The 18,142-nt window shown below is 38.9% G+C and overlaps 2 protein-coding genes and 1 long non-coding RNA gene across 14 annotated transcripts in view; 2 read left to right on the forward strand and 1 right to left on the reverse strand.

The window, feature by feature from the left end:
• LOC132915224 (neurexin 1) overlaps window positions 1–18,142 on the reverse strand; it is a 622,298-nt gene that overhangs the window by 71,950 nt on the left and 532,206 nt on the right. For all 10 annotated transcript variants that reach the window (XM_060974986.1, XM_060974985.1, XM_060974982.1 and 7 more), the window contains 2 exons: window positions 14,997–15,319; window positions 11,848–12,139 (listed from right to left, as the gene is read on the reverse strand). In XM_060974986.1, the coding sequence (XP_060830969.1) occupies window positions 11,848–12,139; window positions 14,997–15,319 (615 nt within the window). The remainder of the gene's footprint in view (window positions 1–11,847; window positions 12,140–14,996; window positions 15,320–18,142) is intronic.
• On the forward strand, window positions 4,124–5,915 carry LOC132915196 (uncharacterized). Its single transcript, XR_009659800.1, has 2 exons — window positions 4,124–4,263; window positions 5,783–5,915. It is a non-coding gene; the product is annotated as an uncharacterized LOC132915196 (long non-coding RNA).
• On the forward strand, window positions 8,512–10,466 carry LOC132915263 (uncharacterized). Of its 3 annotated transcripts, none has more exons than XR_009659811.1 (3): window positions 8,512–9,431; window positions 9,631–10,242; window positions 10,279–10,466. XR_009659811.1 is itself a non-coding variant. In XM_060975086.1 (2 exons), exons 1-2 carry the CDS (start codon window positions 9,052–9,054, stop codon window positions 9,656–9,658), a joined length of 408 nt encoding a protein of 135 aa, XP_060831069.1. In that variant the 5' UTR covers window positions 8,512–9,051; the 3' UTR covers window positions 9,659–10,466. The 3 variants fall into 3 exon arrangements, 1 of the variants encoding a protein (XP_060831069.1); XR_009659812.1 differs by having other exon boundaries at window positions 10,318–10,466; XM_060975086.1 differs by having other exon boundaries at window positions 9,631–10,466.

The following is an 18,142-nucleotide window of genomic DNA, read 5'->3' on the forward strand; positions in this document are numbered from 1 at the left end:
CCTGTTACTAATTAGTAACTGTCAAAATTAAAACACAAATTGATTAAAATTGCGCTAGAAATGCTGTTACGGTTACTGAATTTCGCTATGTTGCAGTTTGTTCACCGGATAAATTCGAAGCAAAAGGAACTTCATTCGACCACATCGGCAAAGCGATGAACGTACTAGCTATATTTTATATCTTATAAGAATTCTACTTCTTGTTGCAATTTGAATAAATGGAATATGCAAGACGCTCGACGTCTCCTCCATTCAATTTGCCGTTCGCGATAAATTTCAATCGATTTCAATCCAAGAACCTGCACCACCTGCTTATGGTGCGAAACAAGCAAACGCGATTCTTTACGATATCGACGAATGGAGTAGACGTGGAGGATTATTGTTGAAGAGCTAGTGCGATGATTAGTACGCGAAATAAAGGATAATTCCGAGCCAAACACCTCGACGAACGAGTCGTTGCGAGCGAGAAGCTGCGATTTTTCATTGCGACTGTAAAAACGCGCTTATTATTTACCAACGCTATCTTTATCACTTGTTTATCGAGTCGTACCGTTGGCGAACGTTAGAAAAATAATGAAGTGAATGTGGCAGACCGCGCAAGGGGACAAGCGACTGTTTACGAATCTAATCTCGTTTCTGGTAGAATATATACGGTTTATAGGTCAGGTGCGTCGTTCATTTCAGTTACCTGGTAACGCGTTAGCTTCGGATCATCGTTCGCGTAATCGTAGTCGGTTACCGGTGAAACTTCTTTTGCAACTCCAACTATCCAGACAGACTTCCGCCGGTTTCTTAGAAATTAGTATCGCTAACGTGATAGTAAGTAACGATCGCGTTAATAACGTTAGTGTGAGAGAAATAGTGTGGAATAATTAGAGACGACACTACGCGCGTCAGCAACCGGGAATATATTTTTGACGAGTATACTCGCGACGAAGGAATGACAATGTTTCGCGTTGCGACGAGTATACTCGTCATGCGTGAAAAACAGTTACAATTTACAGTTTAAATTGCAAGTTAGTATATTTCTCGATTCGAGCAACTGCAGTAAACCGGAGTGATAAGATTAGAAAGTAAAACAGCGATTTCATTGCAATTTAATTGTACGTCACAACAGCCACGCGTGCTCTGTGTTTGACGAATATACTCGTCGTTTACTTTCTGCCGCACAGTTTAGGTTCACACTTTTCAAACAGCTTCATCGACATGTCATTTTCCGCTGCTTGTATCATTCTCGTGATTATCATATCGTCAACGTATGATTCCCTGGAACAAGAATACACCAGTACGTGGACAATTTATGTAACATTTACACACCATAAGAATTGTATCCTTCAATGGTAGCATGTAAAGCACACGTAAGAAGCTTTCTAACTTCGTCATTCTTCAGATTGCCTCAAATACAATCTCGAAATGCCCAAGTTGGATCAGCTGACCCTTGTCCCAATTGTTACATAATAAATCCTCCTCTGAGGAAGTGTCCTCCAGGTCAACGAAGGGGTCATTTGGGAAAATGCAGAGTTATATGGTAAGTCCCTTGCTATAGCTTTTTATTTATTTATCCATATTCTTCTTCCTGTACTTTCTCATCAACGCCAAATTGGCACATCCGATGAGTCGGGAAATATTTGAACCTTTAAAAATGTGTTATCTGTGTTACACAGGTCGAGGGACCATCCACCACCACCTCAATAATTCTGGTAGCGAGTAAAAATGTCTTGCCATGGATGATACGACCTCGAGAGATGATACGACATCTGACTTTTCCCGCGTTTGTCATTTTTCAAGCAAGTTCACAAAGCTACCTCTAAGCTTGCTCTAAGTGTATTTTATTCATTGTTCCCTAACTGACATTATAAGACATATTTCTCTTCATTTCTCTTCTTTCTTGTTCCCTTATCGTCACCCATTTACCGCTACATCCTGTTAAAATTAAGTTAAAATTAAACGAAATCCGAAATACTCGGACGAGGAAGTAAAGTAAGAGGAAGCTGCGTATATATGCAAAAATAAAATTGCGGTTAGAAGTTGGAAACAAAAAGCGAAACGCTCGAATTACGTTCTTCATTCGACGGTGGTCGGTCGTGCGTCTATTTTCCTATTCAGCGCTGTGTATCGTCGGCCTCTTAAGCAGCTCGTGGACTTTTAATTTAACGACGGTTGATCGTAGGCTACATAGCGAAGAACAGTAAGAATCTACGACAACACGAAATCGTTCAGTGCGTCAGAATTTACAAGAAGAAGAATTTTGCAGAAATTCCAAATTTTATCATGAAGAATCCATCGTTTCACGTATCGTGTCCGATCGGTGTGTTTTTCGTTCTTCTTGTCGCGCAACTGTCACCAACGTCCACTGCTGAGACGATCGACGATAAATTGGAAAAGTACTCTTGGCAAAAGGACGTCTCTCCGTTATTTGCACTGTCAGAAATCAGAAATCGATCGCCCAAACGTTACACGGCGGAAGATCAGCATCGGACGAGCGGGATGAATGCCTTGGTAACGGACGTCGATAACGTGGAATCGTCGGAGAATGGAAATTCCTATAAGAAGAAAACTAATCGGGTTGGAAAAATGATGGATCGTTTGACTCGAAGAAAGAAGCACCTAATCGGTCCGTTCCGTTTGTTTCGTGGCTTCAAGTGTCCCAGGGGTACGCTGAAAGATCATCGGGGGAAATGCAGGAAACCCTACCAGTAGTACATCTCTCGATATTAATTTTATATTGTGAATATTCAACATAATAATCTGCGAGTTCAAATTTTCTAATTCTTTGTTCGTCGATTAAAGAAGAAGAAATGTTGGAGAATTTCTAAACGTTCTGTGGCTTCTCAATTTTTCTGGCTATAAATGTTCTTGGAAATTGTACTCGACACGTCCATAGATATTTTACTTTTGACTATAGAATCGATGAACATCCTCAGTTTTGTACATTCTGTAAATAACATCGAACATACACATCAGAAACGTATACGCGTGGGCAAATGCACTGTGCTGCTTTAGCTTTGTATTCTTCAAAAACATCACAGAAATAAAGAAAATTATCTGCAGTTTCTGGCGGTTTTCTTTCGCCTCGTTCCAAGGGAACGTAATGGATTTTGCATGTTGGACATGTGCAATTTACGTTTCTATCGTATTATAAATATTTCATTAAAATTTTCGATATTTTATACCATTCGGAATTATCGCGCTATTTCTCATGTTTCTCTTGATTTTTGTCGACTAATTATCAGTTATACGAGAGTAGACCCTTTCGGGATGAAAATAGGTAGCCTCGAAGAAGAAGCGTAATTTTTTATCTCCATCCTTTTCGAACTGTTTGCTAACGTTTTAAGCTGCGCGATAACGGGAAAGCCAATCGATTAATCGTTTCACTCGGTTTACAAATTTCCCCAGCGATCGAACTCGCCGGCTAACTATCTCTTCGTACACCATAAACTCGATTTATCAGGCGAAAAATGTCTCTCCTAAACGCTACAACTTATTGTTCCCAAGATAGGTGACGATAAGTGAGCGAGGAAACTACCGTCTTTCTATTTTTTCCAATTTTTATTTTTACTATGTGCAAGTTTGCAATTGGTCTGGGTGGGCGGCTGGAGGTGGTTCGAGAGACGTTGAAGAGGGGATTTTCGGTATTATAAATTATTTTGCGAACCTTGCGAGGTAGGTTTCCTCATTTTTCTGCCTATGGTGACCCGCTGTCGACGAAATATTCGCAGTAAGCGGTAAGTCTTCTGCTCAGCCGCGAGTCTTTCGCTACTTGAAACTTAAATTTCTGGCACTCGGACCACGGTGCAGACGCGACCATATGCATCTATTTAACGTATAGTTGAAAAATATGGGAGATTTTCTCATTTTCAATCACACAATTTTGCACCTGTCTTGGTCACGCGTATCTCACACGAGTTATATTTTCCTACGTCCTCTACATTTCGTTTGGCAGCGCGTTAGCAACGCTGAGACTATCTCTGCATCGGATATTCTTTCAGTACAGCGGTTTTCAAGAAGTCTCAGCAACTTTCTAAGAACAATGAGAAATTGGTTCGGCGATATGCCATTTTGGACGAGTAGTTTCTTCATTGTTATAATCCTGTTGGCAACAACGTTAACGTTATCGAAATGCGAGACAATGGACGATGCAAATATATTGGCATCTCCGCGATCGAACAGGGAACTCAACTTTAGGTACATAATCGATGCTCCTCTACGCAAATGCCCTAAACATCAGAAAAGGGATCACTTGGGAAAATGCAGAGACATCTTGTGAGTATGCTGTTACATCTTCCAACATTTGGATAAATTAGAGTAAAAAATTCAGTTTGAATAAAGTTTAGTTAATTAGTTAATTACGATTAAGTAAAGTTGATTCGAACCGAAAGATAAAAAATAACTTCCATCTCCTCATTGCGCAGACAAAGTAGCTTTATTTTGTGTTTAGATCAGGTAAATCGCTTTCTAGTAATTTTGCATTTTATTTAACTTTTTTGAGTAAGATAATTAGTAGTTAATTTCCACTTTGAGATGCTCATCTGAATGTTAAGTATCTAATGAAATATCTGAGTTGTGTGCGATCTGGCCAAATTATTTTACGAAGATAACGATATTTGCTTTAATTTTCATTAACCTTAAGTATAATAATAAGTATGCAAATAGGTATAATAATAAGTCTGCCAAGTTGCGTACACCAGCATCTCCGATCGACACAGCTTTGTCACCAGAGAATTGAAAATTATTTCAATTATTCGAATATAAAATATTTTAAACGTCTTAAAGTAGCAGCCAAGTAGAACAAGACGAAATAGTCGTTCTTCAGATATTTCATTTAAAACAATAGCCAAGTCCGAGTTACTTTTCCCTTGCTTCTTGATAAACTGTCTGCTCGTTGGTTATATTGATTAATATAAAACAGCGACATCGAACAGATCGTTTGTGATCTACGTATATAAACGAATAACTTGTTGACAGTATATTACAGAAGACAGAAGACAGAAGACAGAAAATAGTCGAAAGTAAAATTAATAAATTCTCTTAAACCGAGGTAATTTAAAACGTTTATTCGAAACCGTGTTTAAGTATTTGAAGCGAAAGGCAGTCAAAATCACTGAAAGCTATATCTTGCGAAAACTCACCTAACTGTGTTTTTATATTATGTCTTTATAACGATATTAAGACAATTTAAATTGTAAACAAGTGGGCAGTTGGACAAACGTTGGGGATCCTGCCAAACATTTTCAAAAGAAAAACCCCGACGTTTTTCCATCTCCGACGGATATGAATGTAGCGACTCGGAGAAGTCAGTAGGAGAATATTTACCGTTCGGTTATCGAGTAAATTAGTTATCGTTTTGTCTATCGAAGAATTAGTTATCATTTTGTCTATCGAAGAATCATCGCTTGTCAAGCGAAGAATGATCATTTTGTCAGCCGAAGAATTTCATATCCACCAGTCAATTGTCAATCTCGAAATCGAGTAAGATTTCAATAAATCATTTTATATTGTTAATCTACTTTCGAACAACTTTAATCCTCTCCCGTGCCAGTATTCCCGCACGTAGCAGGTTAGTCGCACGTGGAGCTTTTTGCAAGCTGCATTAAACGTCAGTTGACGCTACCTTCTCGTCGGCGACTAAATAGAACTCAACAGTGGATATACAAATTACAGAAAAGTACAGAATCGAATTAATTTCATTCGTTTTAGTCAAACACATATAGCAAACACTTGTTCCATAAAATTTCTTGGCAACGGCGATTTGTTAATTTCATATTTTCTTCTCACATTTCAGCGGAGTTCCTACGAACGGTTGCGGGCTTCCAGCTGCAAAAATCGTGGACCTACTTGCGATAATTTACAGTTTACGAATATTTTCCTCTCTCTTACGTTTGTAGCTACGATGAAATAAATCATTTTAAAAACAACACATGTATAACGCTTGTTTCCCTCGCACTGCACTTGCAAATCGTTTGGAAGTTTTCTGTTCGATGATGATACACGCAGATTGCGATGAAACCTTGCGCAAGCGTTGCTGTAGTTACAATAATTTATCACTAACACGCTGTTCGTTCTTTGCTTTAAGGGAGAGATGAACCCTTCATCTTTTTATTTCACCTTTTTATTATTTTTTAAGTATGTATTAATCGACGAAAGATGCGAAGCAAACAGAAGTCACAGCGTATCGCGAGACTAAAATCCGCGGGGAGGATTTTTCGGAAAAATCACTTGTTTGCAAAGATCGCATAAAAAGATTCGATTTACGTGAAATGGCTCGGATAAAAGGGATGATCCGTCGCTTAGGGCAAAGGCAGCTCCCTTGGGTAGCCGCGACCAACGCTTACGCAATGTTTCATGAAAATCGGCGCGTGGACGTAGGAAATGTTTTGCACGATACGTTATTAAGGAAAGTGAAAAAATCGTGGAAAACACGATTAGAAGATTAGTAAATAAAACACAGACAGTAAACAGAATGATGATTCATAATCAGTGTACGCTACTTCGACTTTTTATGCGAGATGCAACTACAAAACAAAAAAATCTCATATCTATTTTATTTTTCCGCGATTTCCAATGCTTCTGAGCAACTGATAAACAGCGTGAAGTCATTTCCTAGCGATAGCGAAGAGTCACGAGTTTGTTCAAGTTTGTTACTGTACGCGTAAAATGCTCGTTTTATTTCCCGACCACGCATCGTCAAGAACAAAAAGATATCGTGGCTTTGAAGTGTTTTACGGTTTCGTTTTACAGTTTTGTCTTTGTCTTTGTCTTTTCAAATATTTTACGTTCATTCGGTCGCCTTCGGATGCACTTGAAATATTTTTCCATAGCTGGCCCGCAGTTTTCGCGCTGGTTACAAAACGCTCTTCCGTTCTGTTTCCCAACATTCTGAACCGTAAAACACCGGTTTCGATCAACCAGTTAGCTGTTGCGACCTTTGTGAAAATTCTGGGAAGCGTGCACCGAAAACGTGTGGCAAAAAGTAAGCTATGACGAGTATACTCGTCAAACACAGAGTGTACATGGCTGTCATAGCGTAGAAATAAGTTGCAACGAAATGGCTGCTTTATTTTTCTTACGCGTGACGAGTATACTCGTGAAGAAATGGCAATGTTTTGTGTTACGACGAGTATACTCGTCAAATACAGAGTTCGTGTGGCTGTCATGGCGTAGAAATAAGTTGCAATGAAATGACAGTTTTATTTTTCTTACACATGACGAGTATACTCGTTGTAATACAAAACATTGCCATTTCTTCACGACGAGTATACTCGTCACGCGTAAGAAAAATAAAACAGTCGTTTCTATGCATATAACTTATTTCTACGCTCTCTTTTTACATACTCTGTGTTTGACGAGTATACTCGTCATTGCTTACTTTTACTCGTCGTAAAGAGATGGCAATGTTTTGTGTTACGAGTATACTCGTCACGCGTAAGAAAAATAAAACAGCCATTTCTTTACAACTTATTTCACACACAAAATATACACAAAATATTGCCATTTCTTCGCGACGAGTATACTCGTCGGAAACTGCTAACTGGCTACAGCTTGTGTACCACGGAACTCTGAATATTCGAGCTAATAACGTCGGTAGGATAGTCGAATCGCTTCGTTTTCATATTTGTGAAGATTATACATCTCGACTTTACTGTTTTATAAAAATTCACGTTGAACAGAGACGATTTCCGTATAAGAATAAAATAATTTCCTTCGGATTCCATTGTCGTTGGGCAATTTTCTTTACAACGAACGTAAAACGTAGAGACTATCTTACGTCTTTATTGTTTGGAAGAACATAAACTGAGATTGATAGATGGACAGAGGCGTAAGCGTAGCAGTCAGTGAGAATCTTAACAAGTAGGTCAGAAAACAGAATCAGAAAAGAAATGAACGAAACGAGTGTGTAGCAAACATAGCAAACGTATTTCAGTTGGCTTTAAAAGTCAGCAAACTGTAAACCAAGTCTCTTCCTTAGCCTGTGAGGCTGAGACGAAGATTAACCCACTGTTAAGTGAAGCAAAACGCAGGCTGTTTAGATGAATACTAAATAAAACACACGATTAAATAACCCTAGTCGTACTGTGATCATTCTTCCGATTCATTTCGATTAAGCAATACGCAAGACTGGCTCATGTAATCGAGTGGTGAGTAACGAAGGTACTTGAAACAACAGGAAAACTCAGCTCAAACAACAAGATACTATAAATGAAATTTCATTGGTGTAAATAAAGTTGATTTTTAAATATCCTATTTCTACGTTATTTGTATCTTATTTAGTATCTTGTTTTATAATTTTATCGGTTCGTTTATACAACGTAACAAAAGATATGTTGGGTTGTCATCAAACCCGCAATCACATAGTTGCCAACCGAATAATAAAAACTCTGATAAAAGTGGCCTTTTTCATGAGATGTGCGCGATATGAGAAACTTTCGCGAATGATCGTATACACGCGTGGCGTCTGTTAGGAATTTTCCAATTACGGGGATCTCCAGGAAAACGATGATTAATAACTTGTGGAAACACTCGCGTGCATTTTGTGATTATAAAAATTCCTCGAACGGTTTATCGTCTGGCAACTGTTATCAGCCGTTTATCGTGCCGTATCGTTGGTCAGTGTCGTTAATAAAAAGCGAGGCGACGGTCGAGATGGTCAAAAACTGCTAATGATTCTAATCTCGCTTGTGGTGGAACATTGTGGTTACGACGCCGGATGCGTTTCTAGTTAAATTGCACGCAACAATCTGCTCTGCACATCAGATCGCCTTTTATTTCAACAGTGGCCAGTCGTACAAGACCTCTGTCTTCGTTGTTTCCTATCTGTCAGTCAGTTTCTCGCCGAGTTTTTACGCGTCCACGTGAACGACTCTGTTGCGTACGCGAAATAGCTGCACAGCCGACGTACTTGTCACTCGTAACTCAACGTAATCGTCAACCGTAGCTCGAAAAAAAAGGTAGCGAGAAAAGTGGTGCGTGATAATTAGCGACGACATTCGTTCAAAGTAGCGGAGTTCTCGATCGAATTATCTCGGTGGAAAGGAACTCGTGTGGAAAGCAAGAATGAGACCGATCGGCGTGCAATTTTTCATCGGCATTTTCTTCCTTCTTTTCGTGGCTCGATCGTCAGCAACGTTGACAAAATTGACCACGTTGGACGACGTGGTGCCCGATAAGTGGAGGGTCGTGTCTCCTGGCCAACCTCCGCAAATCGAGCTCCGCTTGTTCAAGAGCCACACGCCAGAGGACAAGACTTGGTCGAGCAGCATGGAATATACGATCTCGCAGAGCACCGGCGAGTCGGAAAATCAGGACGCGGATAAGACAGCGGAAAGCGTGAAGCCGAAAACGCAGCTCGGGTCTAGGCACATCATTCGAGGCGCCAGGTTCAGGTGTCCCACGGGTCAGCAAAGGGATCACTTGGGAAAGTGCAGAGATGTCTTGTGAGTGTTCCATTGTATCTTCGAGAAATTTTCCTATTCTTCTAACGTTCCAATGATTTCGATATTCTGTCCGCGTTATGAACAGTATCCTCTTTCTCGGGTACTTGATTAAACAGCTGGATTTTGTATTTTCTACAAACAGCCGGCGACTCTGTTGGGTACGTTTCATCTGATTATCCAAATTTTTATCCAATTTCAGCGTGATACCAACTCGAAACAATGTATAAGCGCATTGGACAAGAAACAACGCAGAAGACACAGAGCCTCGTGAAAATCCCATCTTCCACCGACGAGTTTCTTTCTTCCCCTTAAAGTTCTCTCTTAACCCATTTGCATCATGGTCCTACTTAAATTTGCAGTAAATGACATCCGAATTCTTCATGCAATCTATCGAAAATTTGCTGTTCGAAACGATTGGCAGGCAATACTTTTTTCCTCTGTTATATACAATGTAAGACGCGATGTTCGCGAAGTAATAAAAATTATTTATTTCAAAAAAATTATTTAGATTAAAATGGAAATAAAAAAAGCAGTCGCAGCGCTCGTAATAATCCGCGCTTGGTGATAGAAAGTCGCAGCGCTCGTAATAATCCGCGCTTGGTGATAGAAAGTCGCAGCGCTCGTAATATTCCGCGCTTAGTGATAGAAAGTCGCAGCGCTCGTAATAATCCGTGCTTAGTGATAGAAAGTCGCAGCGTGCGTAATAATCCGCGTTTGGTGATAGAAGACAGTCGCAGCGCGCGTAATAATCCGTGCTTAGTGATAGAAGAAAGTCGCAGCGCGCGTAATAATCCGCGCTTGGTGATAGAAAGTCGCAGCACGCGGATTAATCCGTTTGTGATAGAAGAAAGTCGCAGCACACGGATTAATCCACTATTAGTGATAGAAAGTCGCAGCGCGCGTAATAATCCGCGCTTAGTGATAGAAAGTCGCAGCGCGCGGATTAATCCGCGCTGGGATGCAAATGGGTTGAAAAAAAAAAAAAAAAAAAAATGAAGAGAATCTTCGATGTTCTTTTCTTCCAACTTCTGTCACTTGTTACGCGCTTACACGGATTCGGATCGATATCTCGTCGGACTCAAGGATCGTCAACGTGAAGCCGACGTAATGAGACGAGATAAAGCGATTTTCGAAAGTATCAACGGTATCGGCGTATTATTTATACGCCAATGCGTCTGATGGATGTTATTACGCGCGGTACTCATCGATTTTCAACTCTTTATCTCGCGGCGCGATATATCGGCCGAGCCAATCCCTCTTCGCTTCTGCCACAGCGCGATTTATCGTTCACGGGATTTTCGAAATTCACCGTGATTCATAAAGTAATATTTCGCCTTCCAACTATCCCGATACGCTTTTACCCTGGTCGAAGGTCAGCGATATATCACTAAGCAACGTTTCTTACTTCCCGGCTCGAATAAATGCTCGCCGTGTTTTATATTTGAAGCATGCAGAGCTCCGGCTATAAATTAGATTCCCGCATTTTATAACGCGGTATCACGTCGGCTTCACTTTTTCCCTCAACGTGTACGCATGTCAAAGACGACGTAAATGTCCCGTGGGTTCGTTACTTGCGCTGCAACGTCTATCGTTAGAGAGAAGAATAAATGTGTTACGCGTGTTGTATCAAACGTTTCATTAGCATCGTGATAAGGCTGGACTATGGCGATTTATGGTCGAATTAGAAACGTAGTCTACGTAGTGCTACTAAAATTAGAGACAAATGCAGAAATGAAAGTACATGTTCGAATTTGTTTAATGCATGAACATCAAATAATAATAATTTAATAGTAGGATCATACATGTTCATATTTGTTCGTTAAACAACCATTAAGCTGTTGCGACCTGTTTGAGAAGCGTGTGTGTAAAATGTGTGGAGAAAAGAAAGCGACGACGAGTATACTCGTCAAAGACTGCGATTACTAAATTGCAATTTTGTAACTACTTTTGTAGTGTGTGCGTGACGAGTGTAAAAGAGCTACCTGGTTAAAATAGTAAATAGGTTTCCTAGTGTCTGGTAAATGCAATTTTCTGATCGAAAAAAGAACATCTTGAGAAACACGTAACAATAGTAAAAATAATTGCGTTAAAATTGTTTTGCGTTAAAATTGAAAGATATATGGGAAATTGTATGTGGTCGTATTGTCTCATAATATAGTAATCTTTGGTAAACTGAGAGGCGAGAAAACTCGCGTGGAAGATCCCTGCCAATTTCCTACTGCGAATGTTTCTGTCAAAGCTGTCGATAGTCAGCGAGGATTCATTAGATTAGATTAGATTAGCTCTTAGCCATAGAGATTGAGCTACCGATATTCGATCATGTTTTGTCTCGAAAAATTGTCGAATGAAAGTGGCGCCTCTGCAGGAGCCGGGAAGGTGCGAATTTCAAAGGATTGGTAGAGACGATATTACTCACCGATGTATAAGATTCCATCCAGGTCGAGGTTCTCATTGCTGCCCTGACTATTGACAGCTGTCACATGGTCATCGACAGCGAGCGTGTGTCTTTTTGGTGCCGGTCTTCCGATGCTCACTGCGTGCCATTTGCCGTCGTTAAGCCTGGACCTCGAAGTGTCCCTGACCCTGACTGGGCCGTCACCCAGGTCGAACACGTAATGAATGTGTCCGTTGACCAGCTCCACGGCGATGAAGTCGCGTTCTCGACCGGCGTTGTACAGAATTAAACCGTTCGCTTCGCGTGTTCTGAACTGCAAGGCGAGAAACAGCGTGTTAATCGACTTAAACAAACGTAAGTTTCCCTTTGTAGTTCCTGGCCCTGCGACAGCTGCGACAAGGCAATGAGAATTTTGGATGGGAAATGCAAGTATAAATGAGAAATAAGTAAGTGCCAGTGTGTACGCCACTTAATGCGCGCTGTTGACCAAAGGAAGTGGAAGCTGAAATTGAACCAATTCTGAGAGCAAATGCTGTTACGTTTGTAAAATGTACGAAGTGTAATATCTGAAATTGAAATTCATATCGAGGTAAATTAAAATAAAGAAATGCTTCTAGATGATTTACCTGATTCTTAGTATAAAATAGATCTAGTTTCCTTATGTGTTTTAAATAAAAATAGCAAAGGTGTCTTTGAATCTTTCTTTTCAATCAAATTTTCAGGTTCAGGAGTTCAGGCAACGAGTGAACCCTCTGCCTGTGATCCTATTTTTCACTTCACACTGTATCGTTTATGTTCATACGATGCTCTCTAAGCTTTTGTGTTTCAGAAGATCCTTAAAATTCTCCAATACTCTTCCAAACTTCTGCATCATCCAATACTTTTTATCGTTGCACGTCACCTTGCTATCTCTAAGCAGAGCAAAGTTTAACCAGTTAGCTGTCGCGAGCTCTTTGAAAACTTTGAAAAGCGTACATCTAACATCGCAGAAAGTAGGCGACGTCGAGTATACTCGTCAAAGACTGCAGTCACTAAATTGCAATGTTTTAAACAACAAATTGTAACTACCCTTTACATGTGGTGAGTATGTTCGTCATACAGCAACATATTGCTATTTCTTCATGACGAGTATACTCGTCGGAAAACAACCAACTGGCTGAACAGAAACGTGGGAGAAACGAAAAATGACTCGAAATTATCGGTGGAAAAGTAGGCGGATGGAGGGTTAATTAACAGGCGTTTGTTCTTCCAACAATACAACTTCGATCGCCAAGATCGATCGTTCTCTTTGCACGAGTATCAAAGCCGCGCTTCTCTTTCATGAGAAAAACTGTGGATGGAATTAAACGAGCGAGCCGGAAGTTGTACGAGAGGCGATGGAAAAACAGCAGAAGCTCGTCGATTAGAGTCGACGTAATTACGAAGGTGACGGCCAGAGAAGAGCTTGTCTGTCACTTGACACGGAAGAACGGCGCATGATTGGGTTTTTACGTGCGTCAGCGTCACACGTGCTACGATTAATCCGGAGCTTGTGCATCGATTCGTGAGCACCGATCCAGGCCAGGATGGATCTAACTGGGCGAACCTTTTGTGGGGACGCGTCACCGTTGACATTTCATTTCCTCTGTGGCCCCTGAGCCACGGCATGCGAGTTTCCCAACGTGGGCCAAACCACTTTTCCCACCAGATATTTCAACTGGTCTTTGTAACGTTCTCGTTCGCGTGCTAGTAACGTCTTCAACGTTTTCGAACTTTATTAAAGTTGAATTTTGCGCGGAATAATCAGACACCTTGTATGTTGCTACACCTTGTTTTTTCATTTTAACCAGTCAGCTGTTGCGACCTCCGGAAACTTTGGAAAGTGTGTACCTAAAACGTGTACAAAAGGTAAGCGATGACGTATATACTCGTCAAGCACAGGGTATGTGTGGAGATTATAACGTAGATTATAATGTGTAATGAGGTGACTGTTTTATATCTTTTACGAATGACGAGTATACTCGTCATGACGCAAGATATTTGCATTTTTCCATGACGAGTATGCTCGTCAGAAACAGCTAACTGGTTAATGTAACTTCAGGTACTTCAGGTGCAGCAACGTATTAGAAACGAGAAATTTATTTGGATCAGCGAGGAGGTGGGTCCGCTTATTTTTATTATTATAAATAGCCAGAAAGCAAAAAGTAGGAAAAATCAATGTATCGATCAAAGTGCTTCAGCGATAAAATTAAACAAACTTCAAAAAGTAAAGTTATAGGCGCTTTGGCTTCCGAGTGGCTCATACAGGAATAAATAAAATAAAAAACAAAATAATTTCCGGGAATTAAGTCATACCTATATATACACGTTAACGAATTATAATAATTGCGACTGAGAATACCAACATTAATCGAACTTTTCTTTCGAAAAGCAGCAGTTACATCTAGAAAACTATGTCTGACGACCTGTCGATTTCATAATTGAACTCGGCGAACTCGGCAGCAAACTGCTTAGCATGACTCAAATATCCTTCTGGATTACCATTTATTCTGGAATCTCATAAATGAAGAGTTTGTTTCTACCAAGTATCTACCTACTCTTTCTCGTGACATTTCCACATGAAAACACAAACAGCTCTCTATTGTTTTCTAATCCTAATGAAAAACCAATGTAAGAATACTGATGTTAATATTTACACTTAAATGTCTCGATCATACAGCATGACTCAAATGTCCTTCTGGATTACCATTTATTTTGGGATCTCATAAATGAAGAGTTTGTTTCTACTAGATATCTATCTACTCTTTCTCGTGACATTTCCACATGAAAACAGTCTCGATCACACAGCATGACTCAAATATCCTTCTGGATTACCATTTCTTCTGGGATCTCATAAATGAAGAGTTTGTTTCTACCAGCTATCTACCTACTCTTTCTCGTGACATTTCCACATGAAAACACAAACAGCTCTCTATTGTTTTCTAATCCTAATGAAAAACCAATGTAAGAATACTGATGGTAATATTTACACTTAAAACAATAACTATAAAATATTGTACTGAAAAATGTCTCGATCACACAGATATAGAATTATTATAAAAGAATTTCCTTACAAGCTTTTTTAAAGTTTTAATTTTACAAAGAAGAAACGAGAAAAGAAAGAATGAAAGATATTGTAGAAAAATGTTTACCTGGAAATAGATATTCGTTTCCACGTACGCTTTCAGCACGGGCAACCCGACGAACGTGTGCTTTGATGTGAATGTCACCGGATAATGGACTGGATGGTTCCTTTTGCTGAATTTCCCCGTAACCCTGATGATCGGTGTTACACCTTGATGAGAAGCCTGATGATTGCCGGAACTGCGCGCTATCTCCAGGTACGGGTAGCCGTTGAACCAGATTTGTTGGAGAAAACCAACGAAATGTGGGATTTCCTCTCCGGCGTGCAAGTAGCCTCCGACGTGCAGCGTTCGGAATTCCAAAATGCTTTGCTTGCCAAGCTGCGTTTCGGCTGTCAAACAGAGCGGACAATTTTTCAGAATTTGTGGGAAATTATGGCACGTGACATGATCTTAATTTTAAAATATTTTATTCCATCGTCTAAACGTTTCTTCTTATCCAAATGATTTTTAAGTACAAAACTGACGCCTCGATAAATTTCTACACGCTCGACATTCTCTTCGCAGGGACAAGTACCTCGATTTATCGTTTGCACTTTCTTCGGCAAAGAGGAAAACCTGTCAGAGTTTCTAAACACGGACCACGTTAAATAAGAAAACGGACTGAGATTAAGGGGAAATCATTAATAAGAATCTGGCCTTGCAACGAAAGAAAGAGGAAGAGCAGAATCGCGAGAGTGGAAGGAAGGAAACTCGAGCTGCAAGTTACACGGGAACTATTTTAATTATTAGCTGGCCCTGGGATTGTCCTTATCCAGGGACAATGAAAACTCGATATCGGCGCATTGTTCTTTGCGACCATCTTACCGGAGTCGAAGCCATTAAGCTTAATTGTCCCCGGACACAATGCACTGAACTTTGTAAATTAGTAGTGCGATGTAAGTATCGACAGCCGTTGCTAATAAATCTACCAAAGTTGCCTTGAAACGTAGCTCGCGGCGAAGCTAGAAGAGAAAGGGGTAAGTTTCACCCTATTAGACAATTTTACGTACATGTTCGTATTAGGCTTGGAGAATTGTCGTTCGTAATGAGGATAATAATTAAAAGTTTGACACGACGAATCATTTCAACTATTTTATTGCTGTGTTTATTTTAGATATAATACAGTTAATAATTAGAGTGGATAAAATTGTATTTTGTGCTGAGATCAAATAAACAATCCTTTGTATTTTCCTTTTAGACAAAATGCTAAATAATTTGAACGTTGAATTTGTATTAAAATTCTAGTTTTCGTACGTGTCTTTCAGTTTTATTCAATTTAACACGGTTGTTTTAATTCCAGCTTTGATTTCAACGTTGGAAAAAACAGTATTTCTGATGCAGCTGACAATATTGTTATAATGGAATCAAACATTGTTTCAGGAGCATTTAATGCAAATACGAGATACCAAAAAAGAAACTGCTTCATTTAATAGCTGAACTATCATGGATAAGTTTATGTTTCTAGCACAAACGTTTGAAAAATACAATATTTAAAAATCAACAATATTTATCACCTTATTAGCTAAAAAAGAAAGTTATTTGAAAAAAATTTTAGTAAAATACTAAAACAGGAAATTATTTGAAAATGATTCATCTTAACTCAAAATTATACCTTCCCTGTGTTATTTTTTGTTTAGAAATAACAAAGTACCTGAAACGCTAATAGAAACCCGGAGATAGTAAAATACTAAAACAGGAAATTATTTGAAAATGATTCATCTTAACTCAAAATTATATCTTCCCTGTGTTATTTTTTGTTTAGAAATAACAAAGTACCTGAAACGCTAATAGAAACCCGGAGATAGTAAAATACTAAAACAGGAAATTATTTCAAACGATTCATCTCAGCGCAAAATTATGTTATATCTTCCCTGTGTTATTTCTGGTTTAGAAATAACAAAGTACCTGAAAGGCTAATAGAAACCCGGAGATAGTAAAATACTAAAACAGGAAATTATTTGAAAATAATTTATCTCAGCGCAAAATTATGTTATATCTTCCCTGTGTTATTTCTGGTTTAGAAATAACAAAGTACCTGAAAGGCTAATAGAAACCCGGAGATAGTAAAATACTAAAACAGGAAATTATTTGAAAATAATTTATCTCAGCGCAAAATTATGTTATATCTTCCCTGTGTTATTTCTGGTTTAGAAATAACAAAGTACCTGAAACGCTAATAGAAACCCGGAGATAGTAAAATACTAAAACAGGAAATTATTTCAAACGATTCATCTCAGCACAAAATTATGTTATATCTTCCCTATGTTATTTCTGGTTTAGGAACAGAAAAGTACCTGAAACGCTAATAGAAACCCGGAGATAGTAAAATACTAAAACAGGAAATTATTTGAAAATGATTCATCTTAACTAAAAATTATATCTTCCCTGTGTTATTTTTTGTTTAGAAATAGCAAAGTACCTGAAACGCTAATAGAAACCCGGAGACAATAAAATAGTAAAACAGCATATTATTTGAAAATGATTCATCTTAACGCAAAATTATGTTATATCCTCCCTATGTTATTTCTGGTTTAGGAACGGAAAAGTACCTGAAACGCTAATAGAAACCCGGAGACAATAAAATAGTAAAACAGCATATTATTTGAAAATGATTCATCTTAACTAAAAATTATATCTTCCCTGTGTTATTTTTTGTTTAGAAATAACAAAGTACCTGAAACGCTAATAGAAACCCGGAGACAATAAAATACTAAAACAGGAAATTATTTGAAAATGATTCATCTTAACTCAAAATTATATCTTCCCTGTGTTATTTTTTGTTTAGAAATAACAAAGTACCTGAAACGCTAATAGAAACCTGGAGATAGTAAAATACTAAACAGGAAATTATTTGAAAACGATTTAGCTTAACACAACACTGCATTATATTTCCCTGCGTTATTTGTAATTCAAACATATTAAAATACTAAAACAGAAAATTATTTAGAAACGTGTTATCTCGACAGAAAATTACGTTCTACTTTCCTCGTGTTATCTGCAACACAGAAATAATAAAACGCTCGATACGATTCGTTATTTTAAATTGTCGCTTCTTGCCTACTTGGAATACCATTCGGCCGGAATAATCGCGGGTCTGTGCATGCACAAATATACTCTGACCTCGCAAACACGAAACCCATCTGGATCTTGGCAATTGCAGGCCGACTAAAGGC

This window comes from Bombus pascuorum, chromosome 16 (assembly GCF_905332965.1).
Source record: "Bombus pascuorum chromosome 16, iyBomPasc1.1, whole genome shotgun sequence".
NCBI lineage: Eukaryota > Metazoa > Arthropoda > Insecta > Hymenoptera > Apidae > Bombus > Bombus pascuorum.

Bases quoted from the DNA above. Each gene is read 5' to 3' on its own strand.
- LOC132915263 (XM_060975086.1), top strand. From the start codon at position 9,052: ATGAGACCGATCGGCGTGCAATTTTTCATCGGCATTTTCTTCCTTCTT. The intron at 9,432-9,630 runs GTGAGTGTTCCA...ATCCAATTTCAG, and splicing joins GGAAAGTGCAGAGATGTCTT to CGTGATACCAACTCGAAACA.